General features: G+C 35.7%; 2 protein-coding genes across 4 annotated transcripts; one reads left to right on the top strand and one right to left on the bottom strand.

The window, feature by feature from the left end:
* The first annotated feature begins 214 nt into the window (after window positions 1-214).
* Window positions 215-8,274, top strand: LOC117317777. Of its 3 annotated transcripts, none has more exons than XR_004530244.1 (5): window positions 215-334; window positions 5,546-5,700; window positions 6,694-6,773; window positions 7,455-7,814; window positions 8,011-8,274. XR_004530244.1 is itself a non-coding variant. In XM_033872707.1 (4 exons), exons 1-4 carry the CDS (start codon window positions 235-237, stop codon window positions 7,618-7,620), a joined length of 501 nt encoding a protein of 166 aa, XP_033728598.1. In that variant the 5' UTR covers window positions 215-234; the 3' UTR covers window positions 7,621-8,274. The 3 variants fall into 3 exon arrangements, 1 of the variants encoding a protein (XP_033728598.1); XR_004530243.1 differs by having other exon boundaries at window positions 7,977-8,274; XM_033872707.1 differs by having other exon boundaries at window positions 7,455-8,274.
* Window positions 7,700-13,423, bottom strand: LOC117317504 (uncharacterized serine-rich protein C215.13-like). Its single transcript, XM_033872318.1, has 2 exons — window positions 13,354-13,423; window positions 7,700-8,580 (listed from the first exon to the last, which is right to left on the bottom strand). The coding sequence occupies exons 1-2, from the start codon at window positions 13,421-13,423 to the stop codon at window positions 7,700-7,702; spliced, it is 951 nt and encodes a 316-aa protein (XP_033728209.1).
* Between the last annotated feature and the right edge of the window lie 1,372 nt (window positions 13,424-14,795).

Genomic DNA, 14,795 nt, shown 5'->3' with positions numbered 1-14,795 from the left:
ATAATTTAGGGAACTTTATGTTCGTGGCTGAATTGATGTCTGGATAAAACACTTTCTGATACTCATTACGTTTCTTTCATGTTGTTTGGGGAAAAAAATCTAGGTGAATTTCTTCTAAGGTATGTTAAGGGGACATAGCTCGTAGAACCTGCACGGCACAGTATCCGTTATTTACACTGCTCCAAGTCAATCTTGCTCAATCAGATGTTTCTAACCAAAACAACGTGAGTTACAATGTCACGAATTAGTTTGGCCGAAGTCGCTGTAGGCTCAGTTGGATGTCTCGCAGCGACCTTTTTCGGATTCCAGATTTATAAACAAAGAGTTGATCAAGGTAACACATACTTAATGCAGGCGAAGAATTGCTTAACTTGTCCTACATGTAGTTCAAGGACACTAACATCGTCTGCTTGGCCTATACTCGGTTATTGCACAGGCGTTTGAAGTTGGTGGTAGAGAATTTGTGTATCCCGAGCCGAGCCCGAGCTTTTGACCCGAGCCCGAGCTTTGGATATTTTCGTTTTTCTCCTTCATTACTGAATGGATTAAAGTGATTTTTTCAACCAAGATTTGATTTCATGTTTTAAATCAATCTGTGTAAGTGGATTTTTGTAATTTGATATTTGAGTATTTGAGTTAATAACTTTAATGTACGATAAATATACATATTTTATTTTTTGTCTTAACAATAACACTCAATTTGAATAAAGTTTAATCTCAAGCCATTTTTATATTTTAATCACAATCAATTCACATATATAGCTCGGCATTACACTAAAGGCCCGGCTTTACTAATGTACAGTCACAAAGCTCGGGATCGGTAGAGTTATCTGCCCTTAGCACGGGCTCGGTGAAAGCTCGGTAAACACGGTGAGTTCGTTGATCGTCGGCGCGGTTACAAAAATGTCAAATTTGACACCAAGTCACATTAAATTTATGTTGAAATTTATATGTTTAAAACTAGCTATGTTTACTTGTTGTTTGTATCTAGTAATATATCTAAATAAAAGCATGTATCGGAAATAATTAGCAAAAAACATGAATAGTCACGCTTGATTGCGGGCTACACAAATTCTCCCCCTGAAAAATGAAAAATGTGTATTTTGGACGTTAAAATACATTTCATGAAAATCCACTTACACAGATTGATTTAAAACATGAAATCAAATCTTGGTAGAAAAAATCACTTTAATCCATTCAGTAATGAAGGAGAAAAACGAAAATATCCAAAGCTCGGGCTCAGGTCAAAAGCTCGGGCTCGGCTCGGGATACACAAATTCTCTACCACCTTTGAAGTTCTGACTGTAAACTGAGATATAATACCATTTATCCTGCAACTGCCACCGCATTGTCGAAATACACCCACCGTATATATTTTTGCTGTATACGGCAGTGACGGAAAACAGCTGTACATTTTGTATTTTGGAATCCTAGCACGTGCGTCAGTTCAACTGACCTACTTCAAAGTGAAACTACGTTTAAAAGGCGAACAAATTTCTGTCATTTTTGACACCGTTTCACTTCAAAATGGTTATTTTTGATGATTATTTTTATGACTGTTGCAGGGAAAATAGAATACATGGTCAGTGTCTTAAAATATAAGCTGTATTTTTGGCTCGGGACAGAAAGACAAAAGTGGCTCGCCAAGACTCGCCACTTTTGTTTCTTTACCCTTGCCAAAATACAGCTTATATTTTAAAACACTGACCATGTATTCTCTATATAAGAAATAAGGGTATTTACTATAAAAAAAGAAATACCCTTATTTTTTATATGGTATCAGATTCTATATCTCAGTTTACAGTCAGAACTTCAAACGCCTGTGGTTATTGATTAGGGCCACATCTACTGATCTATGTGGATAGTTATGCTATAAAATATTAAAACTAAGCGTCTAATTGCTTAAAAAATATTATTGAATGTTAAAGGATGTTATTAGCTCACCTGGTCCGAACTTATGCAATACCGTGGCGTCCGTCCGTCCGTCAACAATTGACTTATTTGACTTCTTCTTCATAACCGCTGATCAGAATTTGGATAAATTTGGTCAGAAGCATCCCTATGGGTAGGGGACTCAAAATTGTACAAATGATGGAGCTGACCCCCTGGGGGCCTGAGGGGCAGGGCCAAATGTGGTAAATCCGGCTATATTGAAATAAACGACTTCTTCTCTGAAACCAAGCAATGGCTATCGCTCATATTTGCCAGGTAGCATCACTATGGGGTGGGGATTCAAAATTGTACAAATGAAGGGGCTGACCCCCCAGGGGCCTGAGGGGCAGGGCCAAATGTGGTAAATCCGGCTATATTGAAATAAATGACTTCTGCTTTGAAACCAAGCAATGGCTATCGCTCATATTTGCCTGGTAGCATCATTATGGGGTGGGGATTCAAAATTGTACAAATGATGGGGCTGACCCCCCAGGGGCCTGAGGGGCAGGGCCAAATGTAGTCAATTTGGCTATATTGATATAAACGACTTCTCTGAAACCAAGCAAAGGCTATCGCTCATATTTGCCTGGTAGCATCATTATGGGATGGGGATTCAAAATTGTACAAATGATGGGGCTGACCCCCCAGGGGCCTGAGGGGCGGGGCCAAATGTAGTCAATTTGGCTATATTGATATAAACGACTTCTCTGAAACCAAGCAATGGCTATCGCTCATATTTGCCTGGTAGCATCATTATGGGATGGGGATTCAAAATTGTACAAATGATGGGGCTGACCCCCCAGGGGCATGAGGGGAGGGGCGGGGCTGAATGTGGTCAATTTGGCTATATTGATATAAACAACTTCTTCTCAGAAATCAAGCAATGGCTATCGCTCATATTTGCCTGGTAGTATCATTATGGGGTGGGGATTCAAAAATGTACAAATGATGGGGCTGACCCCCCAGGGGCCTGAGGGGCAGGGCCGAATGTGGTCAATTTGGCTATATTGATATAAACGACTTCTTCTCTGAAACCGAGTAATGGCTGTCGCTCATATTTGCCTGGTAGCATCACTATAGGGTGGGGATTCAAAATTGTACAAATGATAGGGCTGACCCCCCAGGGGCCTGAGGGGTGGGGCCAAATGTGGTCAATTTGGCTATATTCATATAATTGACTTCTTCTCTGGAACCAAGCAATGGATATCTCATATTTTACTGGTAGCATCACCTTGGGGCTGAGGGGTGGGGCCAAAAGGGGTCAGTTTTGCAAAATTGAAATAAACGACTTCTGCTCTGAAACTAAGCAATGGATTTTGCTCATATTTCCCGGGTAGCATCCCTATGGAATGGGGATTCAAAATTGTACAAATGGTGGGGCTGACCCCCCCAGGGGCCTGAGAGGTGGGGCAAAAATTGGTCAATTTGTTTAAACAATTTCTTCTCTGAAACTAAGCAATGGATATTACTCACATTTGTATGGTAGCATGGTTATGGGGTGGGGATTCAAAGTTGTAAAAATGTTGGGGTTGACCCAGGCCGCCAGGGGGCTGAGGGGTGGGGCCAAAAGGGGTCAATTTGGTTAAATTGATTTAAACAACTTATTCTCTGAAACTAAGCAATGGTTTGACTGGTAGCATCCTATTGGGGTAGGGATTCAAAATTGCATAAAGGAAGGAGCTGACCCCCAAGGGGGCAAAGGTCAGGGTCAAAAGGGGTCAATTGGTCTAAACAAGTTCTTCTCTGAAACTAAGCAATGGATATCACTCACATTTGTGTGGTAGCATCCCTCTGAGATCGCGGATTAATGCACTTTTTCGAATTTTCAGTATTAAAATAAAACCAATGTACATGTACCCATATAGAATGCTTATGATTTATATTGACATTGCAATACCAGCAACAAATATACTTCAGCATCATTCTTGTTTCATATCTCATGAAACCAGGTGAGCGATACAGGCCCTCTGGGCCTCTTGTAGAATATTATGAAATGTTGTAGAATGTTATGAAATGTTATATAATATAGAATGCTATAGAATTTAATAAAATGTTATGAAATCAATTCAAATAATTAGGATGTTAAATGTTATAGAATATTATGAAATCTTATAGAATAATATGCAGTATTACAGAATATTATGAAATGTTATAGAATATCATTAAGTGTTATAGAATACAATAAAATGTTATAGAATATGAAATGTTATAGGGTATTATAGAATTTTATGAAATGTTAAAGAATAGCATGAAATGTTAAAGAATATTATGATGTGTTATACAACAGTTTGAAATGTTATTGAATATCATGAAATGTGATAGCATGTTGAGTCATATGAAATGTTATAAAATATCTTGAAATATTATAGAATATCTTGAAATGTTCTATAATATCATGAAATGTTAAAGAATATTATAAAATGCTATAGATCACTGAACATTATGAAGTGTTATAGAATATCATGAAGTGTTATAAAATACCATGAAATGTTATAGAATATCATGAAATGTTTTAGAATATTATGAAATGTCATAGAATATTATAAAATGCTATAGAATATTATGAAATGTTATAGAATATCATGAAGTGTTATAGAATACCATGAAATGTTATAGAATATCATGAAATTTAAGAAATGTTATAGAATATCATGAAGTGTTATAGAATACCATGAAATATTTTAGAATATCATGAAATGTTATAGGATATGATGAATTTGTTAAAGAATGTTATGAAATGTTATATAGAATATCATGAAATGTTATGAAATGTTATAGAATATCTTGAAATGTTATATATTATCTTGAAATGTTATAGAATATCATGAAATGTTATAGAATATTATAAAATGTTATTGAATATCATGAAATGTGATAGCATGTTGAGTAATATGAAGTGTTATAGAATATCATGAAGTGTTATAGAATACCATGAAATATTTTAGAATATCATGAAATGTTATAGGATATGATGAAATGTTATATATTATCTTGAAATGTTGTAGAATATTTTGAAATGTTATATAGAATATCTTGAAATGTTATGAAATGTTATAGAATATCTTGAAATGTTATATATTATCTTGAAATGTTATAGAATATCATGAAATGTTATAGAATATTATAAAATGTTATAGAATGTTATGAAATGTTATAGAATATTTTGAAATGTTATATAGAATGTTATGAAATCATATTGAAATGTTATAGAATATCTTGAAATGTTATATAGAATATCATGAAATGTTATAGAATATCTTGAAATGTTATATATTATCATGAAATGTTATAGAATATATGAAATGTTATAGAATATATGAAATGTTTTAGAATATCCTTAAATGTGATAGAATGTTATGAAATGTTATGGGATATAATAGAATGTTGTGAAATGTTTTAGAATGTTATATGATGTCAAATATTGTCATACAATGTTATAAAATATTATAGAGTGTTACAGAATGTTATCAAATCAAACCATATCCCAGACCTCGTGGTAGTTGCATGATGTCTCGATGACATCATATAGTGTGACTCACACTGATAAATAATTAATGACAACATGATATTGAAAAATTAATTGAACATCTGTCATCACGTTTTTGTGTTTCAGAAAACATCCAAACTGAACCCTATGTGAGACAAGCCCTTGGAATACTGCAGGGTTATGATGTTGTCATGGAAAGGTTGGGAAGTCCTTTAAAAATGCAACATATATCCAAAAATCCTGATGATAACAAGGTCGATCCATTGGCTGGAAATGCTAAGGTAGCTACAATCATATAAAAAAAGGATTCATGATTTTTTTTTCACTGGATTGTGATGGGGCCATTTTGCCTCTATCTTGGAGGGTAATTGGTAATTAGGAAGACAGTTTCCTGCCTTCTGGAGTTTCCATGTCTTTCTGGTGTTCTCAAAGACTGACCCAAAGCTTCTTCCAGTTTCACCGATTTACGATACCTTTTAAAATTTCACAAAGATTGCTGACTCGGTAATAAAGAAACAGAGTAACATTTTTTGTCTGTGAAATAGCTTCTTTTGTTATTGGACTGTATTATGTGGACAAAAATAGAATAGCTTACATATTAGTTTCCATGCAATAACTGCTCTTTTTGGTTCACATACTAGTGTCTGAATTCAACCAAGAGTCAATTTATTAATTTCCAATCAATGCAAAAGACACCCATTCAAAAGAGAATGACACAATTTCAAAAGACACCAATTCAGAAGAAAAAGACACTTATTCTAAAGACACCGATTCAGAAGAGAAAGACACTAATTCAAAAGACACCACTTCAGAAGAGAAAGACACTAATTAAAAAAAAACCAATTCTAAAGACACCAATGCAGAAGAGAATGACACTATTTCAAAAGACACCAATTCTAAAGACACAATTTCAAAAGACACCAATGCAGAAGAGAATGACACAACTTCAAAGACACCAATTCAGAAGAAAAAGACACTTATTCTAACGACACGAATTCTAAAGACACTGATTCAGAAGAAAAAGACACTTATTCTAAAGACACGAATTCTAAAGACACCGATTCAGAAGAGAATGACATTATTTCAAAAGACACCAATTCAGAAGAAAAAGACACTATTTCAAAAGACACCAATTCTAAAGACACCATTTCAAAACCAACATTAGTTCCAAGAATACCAACTTTTGTTACTAAATGATGAGTAAATAACAATCTTTGACAACTGGATATTGTAGAAATACTTATGGAATGAACAATTTCTTTTTTTTTTTTCAGTTGAAGATTCCGGTAACTGGCTCTAAGGGATCCTCTGCTTATTTGTACCTCTGGGCAACAAGACCTCCCGTTACCATGGTGTAAGTCACTTCCTGTTGGGCGATAACATTGGTTTAATTTGTATTTACAAAAAAAAACAAAACATTTTTGTCTTAAAATTAATTCTCTCTCTGACACTAACAGTTCAAATATCAATATTTGTCACCTTTGAGGTGTCGGGAAAGAATATGCCTGCTGTATCTTGCCGCATGTCGTAAGACGCCCCCTGCTGGGTCGGGTTGGTTTCTCCAATGCCTTCTGTCATGGTTTAGTGATGAATATTTTATTTCAATTTAAATCAAATAAGAATTTACATGAGAAAGAAAAAATATAGGAAGTGTACATAAACATCGACCTACCTCACTACTGCAGTACCTCACTGTGGTATTTATACTAGTTATAAATGACAAGCACTTTTATTTATGATAATGACTCTGAGAAAAAGAGGAAATTTGTACAAGATGGAGTATTCTATAACCCTCTCCCTGTTAGAAGAGGCAATATTCTAGAGTTGTCTCCCTTGTATAAGAGAAATTCTTTTAGAATTCTCCCTGTTTTAAAAGTGGAAGTATTTTAAAGTTATCTCCCTTATACAAGAGAGATAGTGTTCTAGAACTCTCTCCATTATTCAACATACTTAAATGGAACACATGATTTCATTATAGAGTTTGTATCCTTGTTCTAAGTGAAATTGAGACTTGTGTATTTTCTCCTTTTTTCAGGACACCAAAGAGCCAAGTTCCGACCTGGACAATCAATAAACTGGACATTGAACTTGGGCCGGAATATCGCTGGACATTCTATGTACATAAAGATCAAATGGATGGTGAAAAACTTTTATCCAAAAAAGTGGATATTCCCGAAAAGGTATTGAAGAGTTCATCATGAAAACATTACTGTTTAAATTGACATCTGTATTATTATGTGAGCTTGGAAAGAAATTCTTGTGGGAGTAAATGAGGACTGTTCAGGAAGTCTTGTGGAAGTAGATGAGGACTGTTGGGGAAGTCTTGTAGTCGATGAGGACTGTTGAGGAAGTCTTGTAGGAGGTAGATGAGGACTGTTGAGGAAGTCTTGAGGAGGTAGATGAGGACTGTTGGGGAAGTCTTGTAGTCGATGAGGACTGTTGAGGAAGTCTTGTGGAGGTAGATGAGGACTGTTGAGAAGTCTTGTAGGAGTTAGATGAGGACTGTTGAGGAAGTCTTGAGGAGGAAGATGAGGACTGTTGAGGAAGTCTTGAGGAGGTAGATGAGGACTGTTGGGGAAGTCTTGTAGGAGGTAGATGAGGACTGTTGAGGAAGTCTTGAGGAGGTAGATGAGGACTGTTGAGGAAGTCTTGTGGAGGTAGATGAGGACTGTTGAGGAAGTCTTGTAGGAGATAGATGAGGACTGTTGAGGAAGTCTTGAGGAGGTAGATGAGGACTGTTGAGGAAGTCTTGAGGAGGTAGATGAGGACTGTTGAGGAAGTCTTGAGGAGGTAGATGAGGACTGTTGAGGAAGTCTTGTGGAGGTAGATGAGGACTGTTGAGGAAGTCTTGTGGAGGTAGATGGGACTGTTGAGGAAGTCTTGTGGGAGTTGATGAGGACTGTTGAGGAAGTCTTGTGGGAGTAGATGAGGACTGTTGAGGAAGTCTTGAGGAGGTAGATGAGGACTGTTGAGGAAGTCTTGTGGAGGTAGATGAGGACTGTTGAGGAAGTCTTGTGGAGGTAGATGAGGACTGTTGAGGAAGTCTTGAGGAAAATCTTTGGAAGGTGGGGGTAGATGAGGACTTTTGGGGAAGGAAAATGGGGATTGTTGGGGAGCTTTGGGGTAAAGGGGGATGTTGGGGGAATTTTGAGGAGTGTGGACTTTTGGGAAAAGTTTAAAAATGGACTGTTAAAAGGCTTGGGGGGGGGCTTTGGATTTGGGATTGGGACTGTAGGAATTTGAGGGTAAAATGTAAAGTTTAGGGGAAACTTTTCAAATGAATTTAATTGGATGTTACCTTGTGTACTGTGGGATTCCCCATTTTGGCCCAAGGGGGGGATTAAATTTGAAATTAAAAGGGTTGGGGAATTAAAGCCCGGGGTTTTTTTTTGGGTTTGGGTTTTACCCCATTTATTTAATAATGTGTTACTTAGGAAGTCCTTAAAAAAACATCAAATTGAAAAATTTTTAAACTTACCGAAGTCCCGAATTTATTATCATTGGAAGAAGAAAATGTTTATTTTATTTTTGTGAATATTTTTGTCTTTTTTTCTTAATATTAAAATGTGATTAACACTTACATTGTTTTTTGTTTGTTTTACAATAACTCCAAGGAGGTGATTTCATATTTCCTCACCGATTTTGTGGGGACCGTTTTGGGTTATTTGGTTCATTTAATAATGATTTAATGCCAAAAAGTAGGGATTAATTTACTGTTAATTTGTATGCATTCTGTAATTCTAGGAGAAATAGTTACCTTTATATTAGATCTTAATTACCTGTGTGTCTGTGGTGATGTGTCCTTATATTAAGTCTAAGTACCTGTGAGTCAGTGTCTTGTATTAACTCTAAGCATCTGTGTGTCTGTGGTGATGTGTCCTTATATTAACTCTAAGTACCTGTGAGTCAGTGTCTTATATTAACTCAAGTACCTGTGAGTCTGTGTCCTTATATTAACTCTAAGTACCTGTGTGTCTGTGGTGATGTGTCCTTATATCAACTCTAAGTACCTGTGAGTCTGTGTCTTATATCAACTCAAGTACCTGTGAGTCTGTGTCCTTATATTAACTCTAAGTACCTGTGAGTCTGTGTCCTTATATCAACTCTAAGTACCTGTGAGTCTGTGTCCTTATATTAACTCTAAGTACCTGTGAGTCTGTGTCCTTATATTAACTCTAAGTACCTGTGAGTCTGTGTCTTATATCAACTCTAAGTACCTGTGGTGATGTGTCCTTATATTAACTCTAACTACCTGTGGTGATGTGTCCTTATATTAACTCTAAGTACCTGTGAGTCTGTGTCTTATATTAACTCTAAGTACCTGTGAGTCTGTGGTGATGTGTCCTTATATTAACTCTAAGTACTTGTGAGTCTGTGTCTTATATTAACTCTAAGTACCTGTGAGTCTGTGTCCTTATATTAACTCTAAGTACCTGTGAGTCTGTGGTGATGTGTCCTTATATTAACTCCAAGTACCTGTGAGTCTGTGTCCTTATATTAACTCTAAGTACCTGTGAGTCTGTGTCTTATATCAACTCTAAGTATCTGTGAGTCTGTGTCTTATATGAACTCTAAGTACCTGTGAGTCTGTATCTTATATTAACTCTAAGTACCTGTGAGTCTGTGTCCTTATATTAACTCTAAGTACCTGTGAGTCTGTGTCTTATATTAACTCTAAGTACCTGTGAGTCTGTGGTGATGTGTCCTTATATTAACTCTAAGTACCTGTGAGTCTGTGGTGATGTGTCCTTATATCAAATCTAAGTACCTGTGAGTCTGTGGTGATGTGTCCTTATATTAACTCTAAGTACCTGTGAGTCTGTGTCCTTATATTAACTCTAAGTACCTGTGAGTCAGTGGTGATGTGTCCTTACATTAACTCTAAGTACCTCTGAGTCTGTGTCCTTATATTAACTCTAAGTACCTGTGAGTCTGTGTCCTTATATTAACTCTAAGTACCTGTGAGTCTGTGGTGATGTGTCCTTATATTAATTCTAAGTACCTGTGAGTCTGTGTCCTTATATTAACTCTAAGTACCTGTGAGTCTGTGTCTTATATTAACTCTAAGTACCTGTGAGTCTGTGTTGATGTGTCCTTATATTAACCCTAAGTACCTGTGAGTCTGTGTCTTATATTAACTCTAAGAACTTGTGAGTCTGTGTCCTTATATTAACTCTAAGTACCTGTGAGTCTGTGTCTTATATTAACTCTAAGTACCTGTGAGTCTGTGTCCTTATATTAACTCTAAGTACCTGTGAGTCTGTGTCTTGTATTAACTCTAAGTATCTGTGAGTCTGTGGTGATGTGTCCTTATATCAACTCTAAGTACCTGTGAGTCTGTGTCCTTATATTAACTCTAAGTACCTGTGAGTCTGTGTCCTTATATTAACTCTAAGTACCCATGAGTCTGTTGAGATGTGTCCTTATATCAACTCTAAGTACCTGTGTGTCTGTGTCTTATAATAACTCTAAGTACATGTGAGTCTGTGTCCTTATATTAACTCTAAGTACCTGTGAGTCTGTGTCTTATATCAACTCTATGTACCTGTGAGTCTGTGTCCTTATATTAACTCTAAGTACCCGTGAGTCTGTGGTGATGTGACCTATACCCGAGTAATTCACTGGGAAGCTTAAGGTCAAAGGTCATTTTAAACGCTTGCTTTTGTTAAAAACATTATGTGTCTCGTCTCAAGTCTACAATGAACGCAATTAAAAAATGTGTCTCAAGGATAAAAACCTGAAGAACGCTGGACCGGTAAAGTGGAATTTAAACATATGTCTAATACTCTTTCCAATTGAGGTACTCGTAAGATAATAAAATCAGAAATTTAAACCATGCATATTATTGTTATTCATAATTCTGTTATTAAAGGCAATGGACTAGAGCAATAAAAATGAACGTGACCTTAATTTGATGGATGGACTAAAATGATTCAATTGGGTGTGATCTTAATTTGATGGAATGGACTAGAATGATTAAATTGGACGTGATCTTAATTTGATGGAATGGACTAGAATGATTAAATTGGACGTGATCTTAATTTGATGGAATGGACTAGAATGATTCAATTGGACGTGATCTTAATTTGATGGAATGGACTAGAATGATTCAATTGGACGTGATCTTAATTTGATGGAATGGACTAGAATGATTCAATTGGATGTGATCTTAATTTGATGGAATGGACTAGAATGATTCAATTGGACGTGATCTTAATTTGATGGAATGGACTAGAATGATTAAATTGGACGTGATCTTAATTTGATGGAATGAACTAGAATGATTAAATTGGACGTGATCTTAATTTGATGGAATGGACTAGAATGATTAAATTGGACGTAATCTTAATTTGGCGTCTTTGGACTAGATTGCACGTTTTACTTTGTTTATAAATACCATCAATCAGAGTGAAATCAAAATTTAAAAAAATAAGGGGGAGGGGGGCAGAGGATCATGATCAACACCAATATTGCTATGACCCTGCAATTCTTTCAACACGAAATTTAGCATAAACTTTTTAGCATAAAATTTCATGTTTTATATTATGTATACATACGTATGGGTTTTTAATTTACCGTATCAAGTAGTAGCGCACTGCTGTAAACTCGCCACCAGGCTGGGGTACAAAATGACCCATAGATCTTTAAATGTCGACGCGATTTAGAATAGTTCGAACCTTATCTGTGGTGGGTTTGGTATAGCCGACTTTATTGTGACTTGTTCTTATTAGAGCTTTATTCGTTTGATCCTCGCGACAGCCCCTTATTCAGTAGCTGGGTGGGGCAACCCTATCGAACATACGAAATTACAAATTACGCCATCTTCCGTAAGGTAGCCAAAATTCTGTCAATCGCTGTGGGTGAAATGCTTTAATGGAGTTTTGTTGGAACTCCATCAGAATGGAGCGGGCGTGTTTTGGTATGAATTAGAAAACTTTGGCGTTTTGTTTTGAAAGAACTTTCGGAACAGAATTTAGTTTTGTTCTAAAATTTGTTTTGTCCTCCCGAAAATACAGCCGCTACAACTTTCAAGGTATTGTGGTCTGGAGTTTGTACAGGAATCGGACACAAAAGGGATTTATATAAAAGTGTGTTCAAAAGTTGCCATTTCGATTTCTACAAGAAACAGGACAAGATACTGCTGCACCACAGATGATCACAGGTAACGGTTGCTATAGCTAGCTGACATAAAGACCATTCATTATCGTTAGCCAGTCATATACGGAGACAATTCGGACATAAAATGGAAATTTGAATCACAATAGTGATAATAAATTCTCACTATTTCATTACACAGTGTGTACACTCTAATGTATGTAGACCAGATACTTATCATAGTAGAAGCTGTTGGTCTTGCACCAGAATTCTGATAATTCTGTGATGCACTAGATAATTTTTGCAATGTCCACATTTATGCTATAAGTATAAAGTAAAAAAATTATGTGCACTTGCTGCATTTCCAGAAGCTTGTAGATTTGACAAGAGAATTTGTCATGGAAACACAACGGAAATGATACCACAAGTTACAAACATTTTTTTAATAATTTTTTATTTTCCAAAACACATATATCATTAACAATCAATGATTTTAATATATCACCTGCATACTACTGCCATCATCTTTTAACAATTATCCTCACTACTCACAATTATCTTCATCCTCATCATATCATCCTCTTACTCCTTCTCCTCATCATCATCCAATCATCATCATCATCATCATCATCATCATCATCATCATCAAGCATCATCATCATAATCATCATCATCATCATCAGCATCATCATCATCAGCATCATCATCATCATCATCATCATCATCATCATCATCATCATCATCAATAGTCATCATCATCATCATCATCATCATCATTCAATCACCATCATCCTCATCATCATCATCATCAATCATAATGCATCATCATCATGATTCACCCTCAATAAAACTCACAATTTTTTCATCCTCAGCAGCAGCAGCAATATTCACATCATAGGTGCAATTCATTATCAATGACATATATGTAACATAATTTTTTTTTCTTTCTCACACACACTCGCAGTCACAACAAAGTCAATATACAGACTTTTGCACTTTCAAATACACACATCAACACACACACACCCTCATCACACACAAACATACACAAAAGCAAACACTTTTGTACATAATATGTAGGAGAGAGAGAGAGAGAGAGAGAGAGAGAGAGAGAGAGATGTGCCATTTCGTATAATAACAGATTATCGCAATGTGCTTAATAACATACAAAACAAAAAACAAAAAAAAATAGTCGAGAAGTATTGTCAAGAGTTGGGTGTTGTCTGTAAAAGTTTATCCCATTTTTTCCATCTATTATGAAATGTTTCTATATTTCCCTTATCTTTACCAATAAAAACATATTTTTGAATATTGTAATTATCTCTAATAGTAAGTTTCAGTGCTTGTACTGATAGAATTTGTTGTAAACATCTTGTTCTATAGATGTACTGCTTCATAATGAGTAATATAAGATTATCTGTTTTATAATATATATTTTTCTTGTTTCTCATGCCAAAAATGAAAGTTTCTTTATTGAAAGTAAATGGAATCATTAGCGTATCTAACAAAAATTCAAAGTTATCAAAAAATGACTGTACTTCTTTGCATTCCCATAATAGATGTACAATTGTTTCTGATTCTGTTTTACAGAAGAAGCAGATTGGACTACCAGTCAATCCGATTTTGAATAAATATGAATTAGTGGTTAATATATCCTACAAGTCAAACGATTGGTCCCCGGGTAACCAGACGACCAATCACAAACGGCCTTACAAATAAGACCACTTCCGCCAGCATGGCGGCGAAGTAGGCAGGCATAACAAACAGGCGACAAGCGCTCTGCAACACAATACCGGGATTATATGGCCATAATAACACCCGGCACAACAAAAATGGAACCAAAAGGTAACAAACTATTTCCCCTACATGGCTAATACAATGACACGACCAAACAAAGGGGTAAAACTCCTAATTTAATAACTTATTAAAAACCGATTCCGCCACACTCCTCCCCTCAAAGATCAAGGTAATCTTTATCAATGTAATACAATAAAAATGCCCTAAAGATTTCCTTGTCAATTATCATTGAAATGACTTTTAACAGAGTTGATGTACAATAACTCACTTCTAATAGATGGACATTTGATAAATTAATGGACAAATTCTCGTGATGGATGGACATGCAACTTAGAGATGTACATTCATTTTTTTTAATTTAACAGTTACAGTATACAATGAAGGGAAAAAAATATATAGTTAATAAAATGGATAATTCCTTTCATTTTTATTATCATTTCCGGAATTCAGGCTGGGCTCCCAAAGACCACTTCCCTGATGAATT

Source organism: Pecten maximus, chromosome 19, assembly GCF_902652985.1.
Source record: "Pecten maximus chromosome 19, xPecMax1.1, whole genome shotgun sequence".
Lineage (NCBI taxonomy): Eukaryota > Metazoa > Mollusca > Bivalvia > Pectinida > Pectinidae > Pecten > Pecten maximus.
The sequence above is the reverse complement of the archived record's forward strand: the minus strand, read 5'-3'. Positions and strand labels throughout refer to the sequence as shown.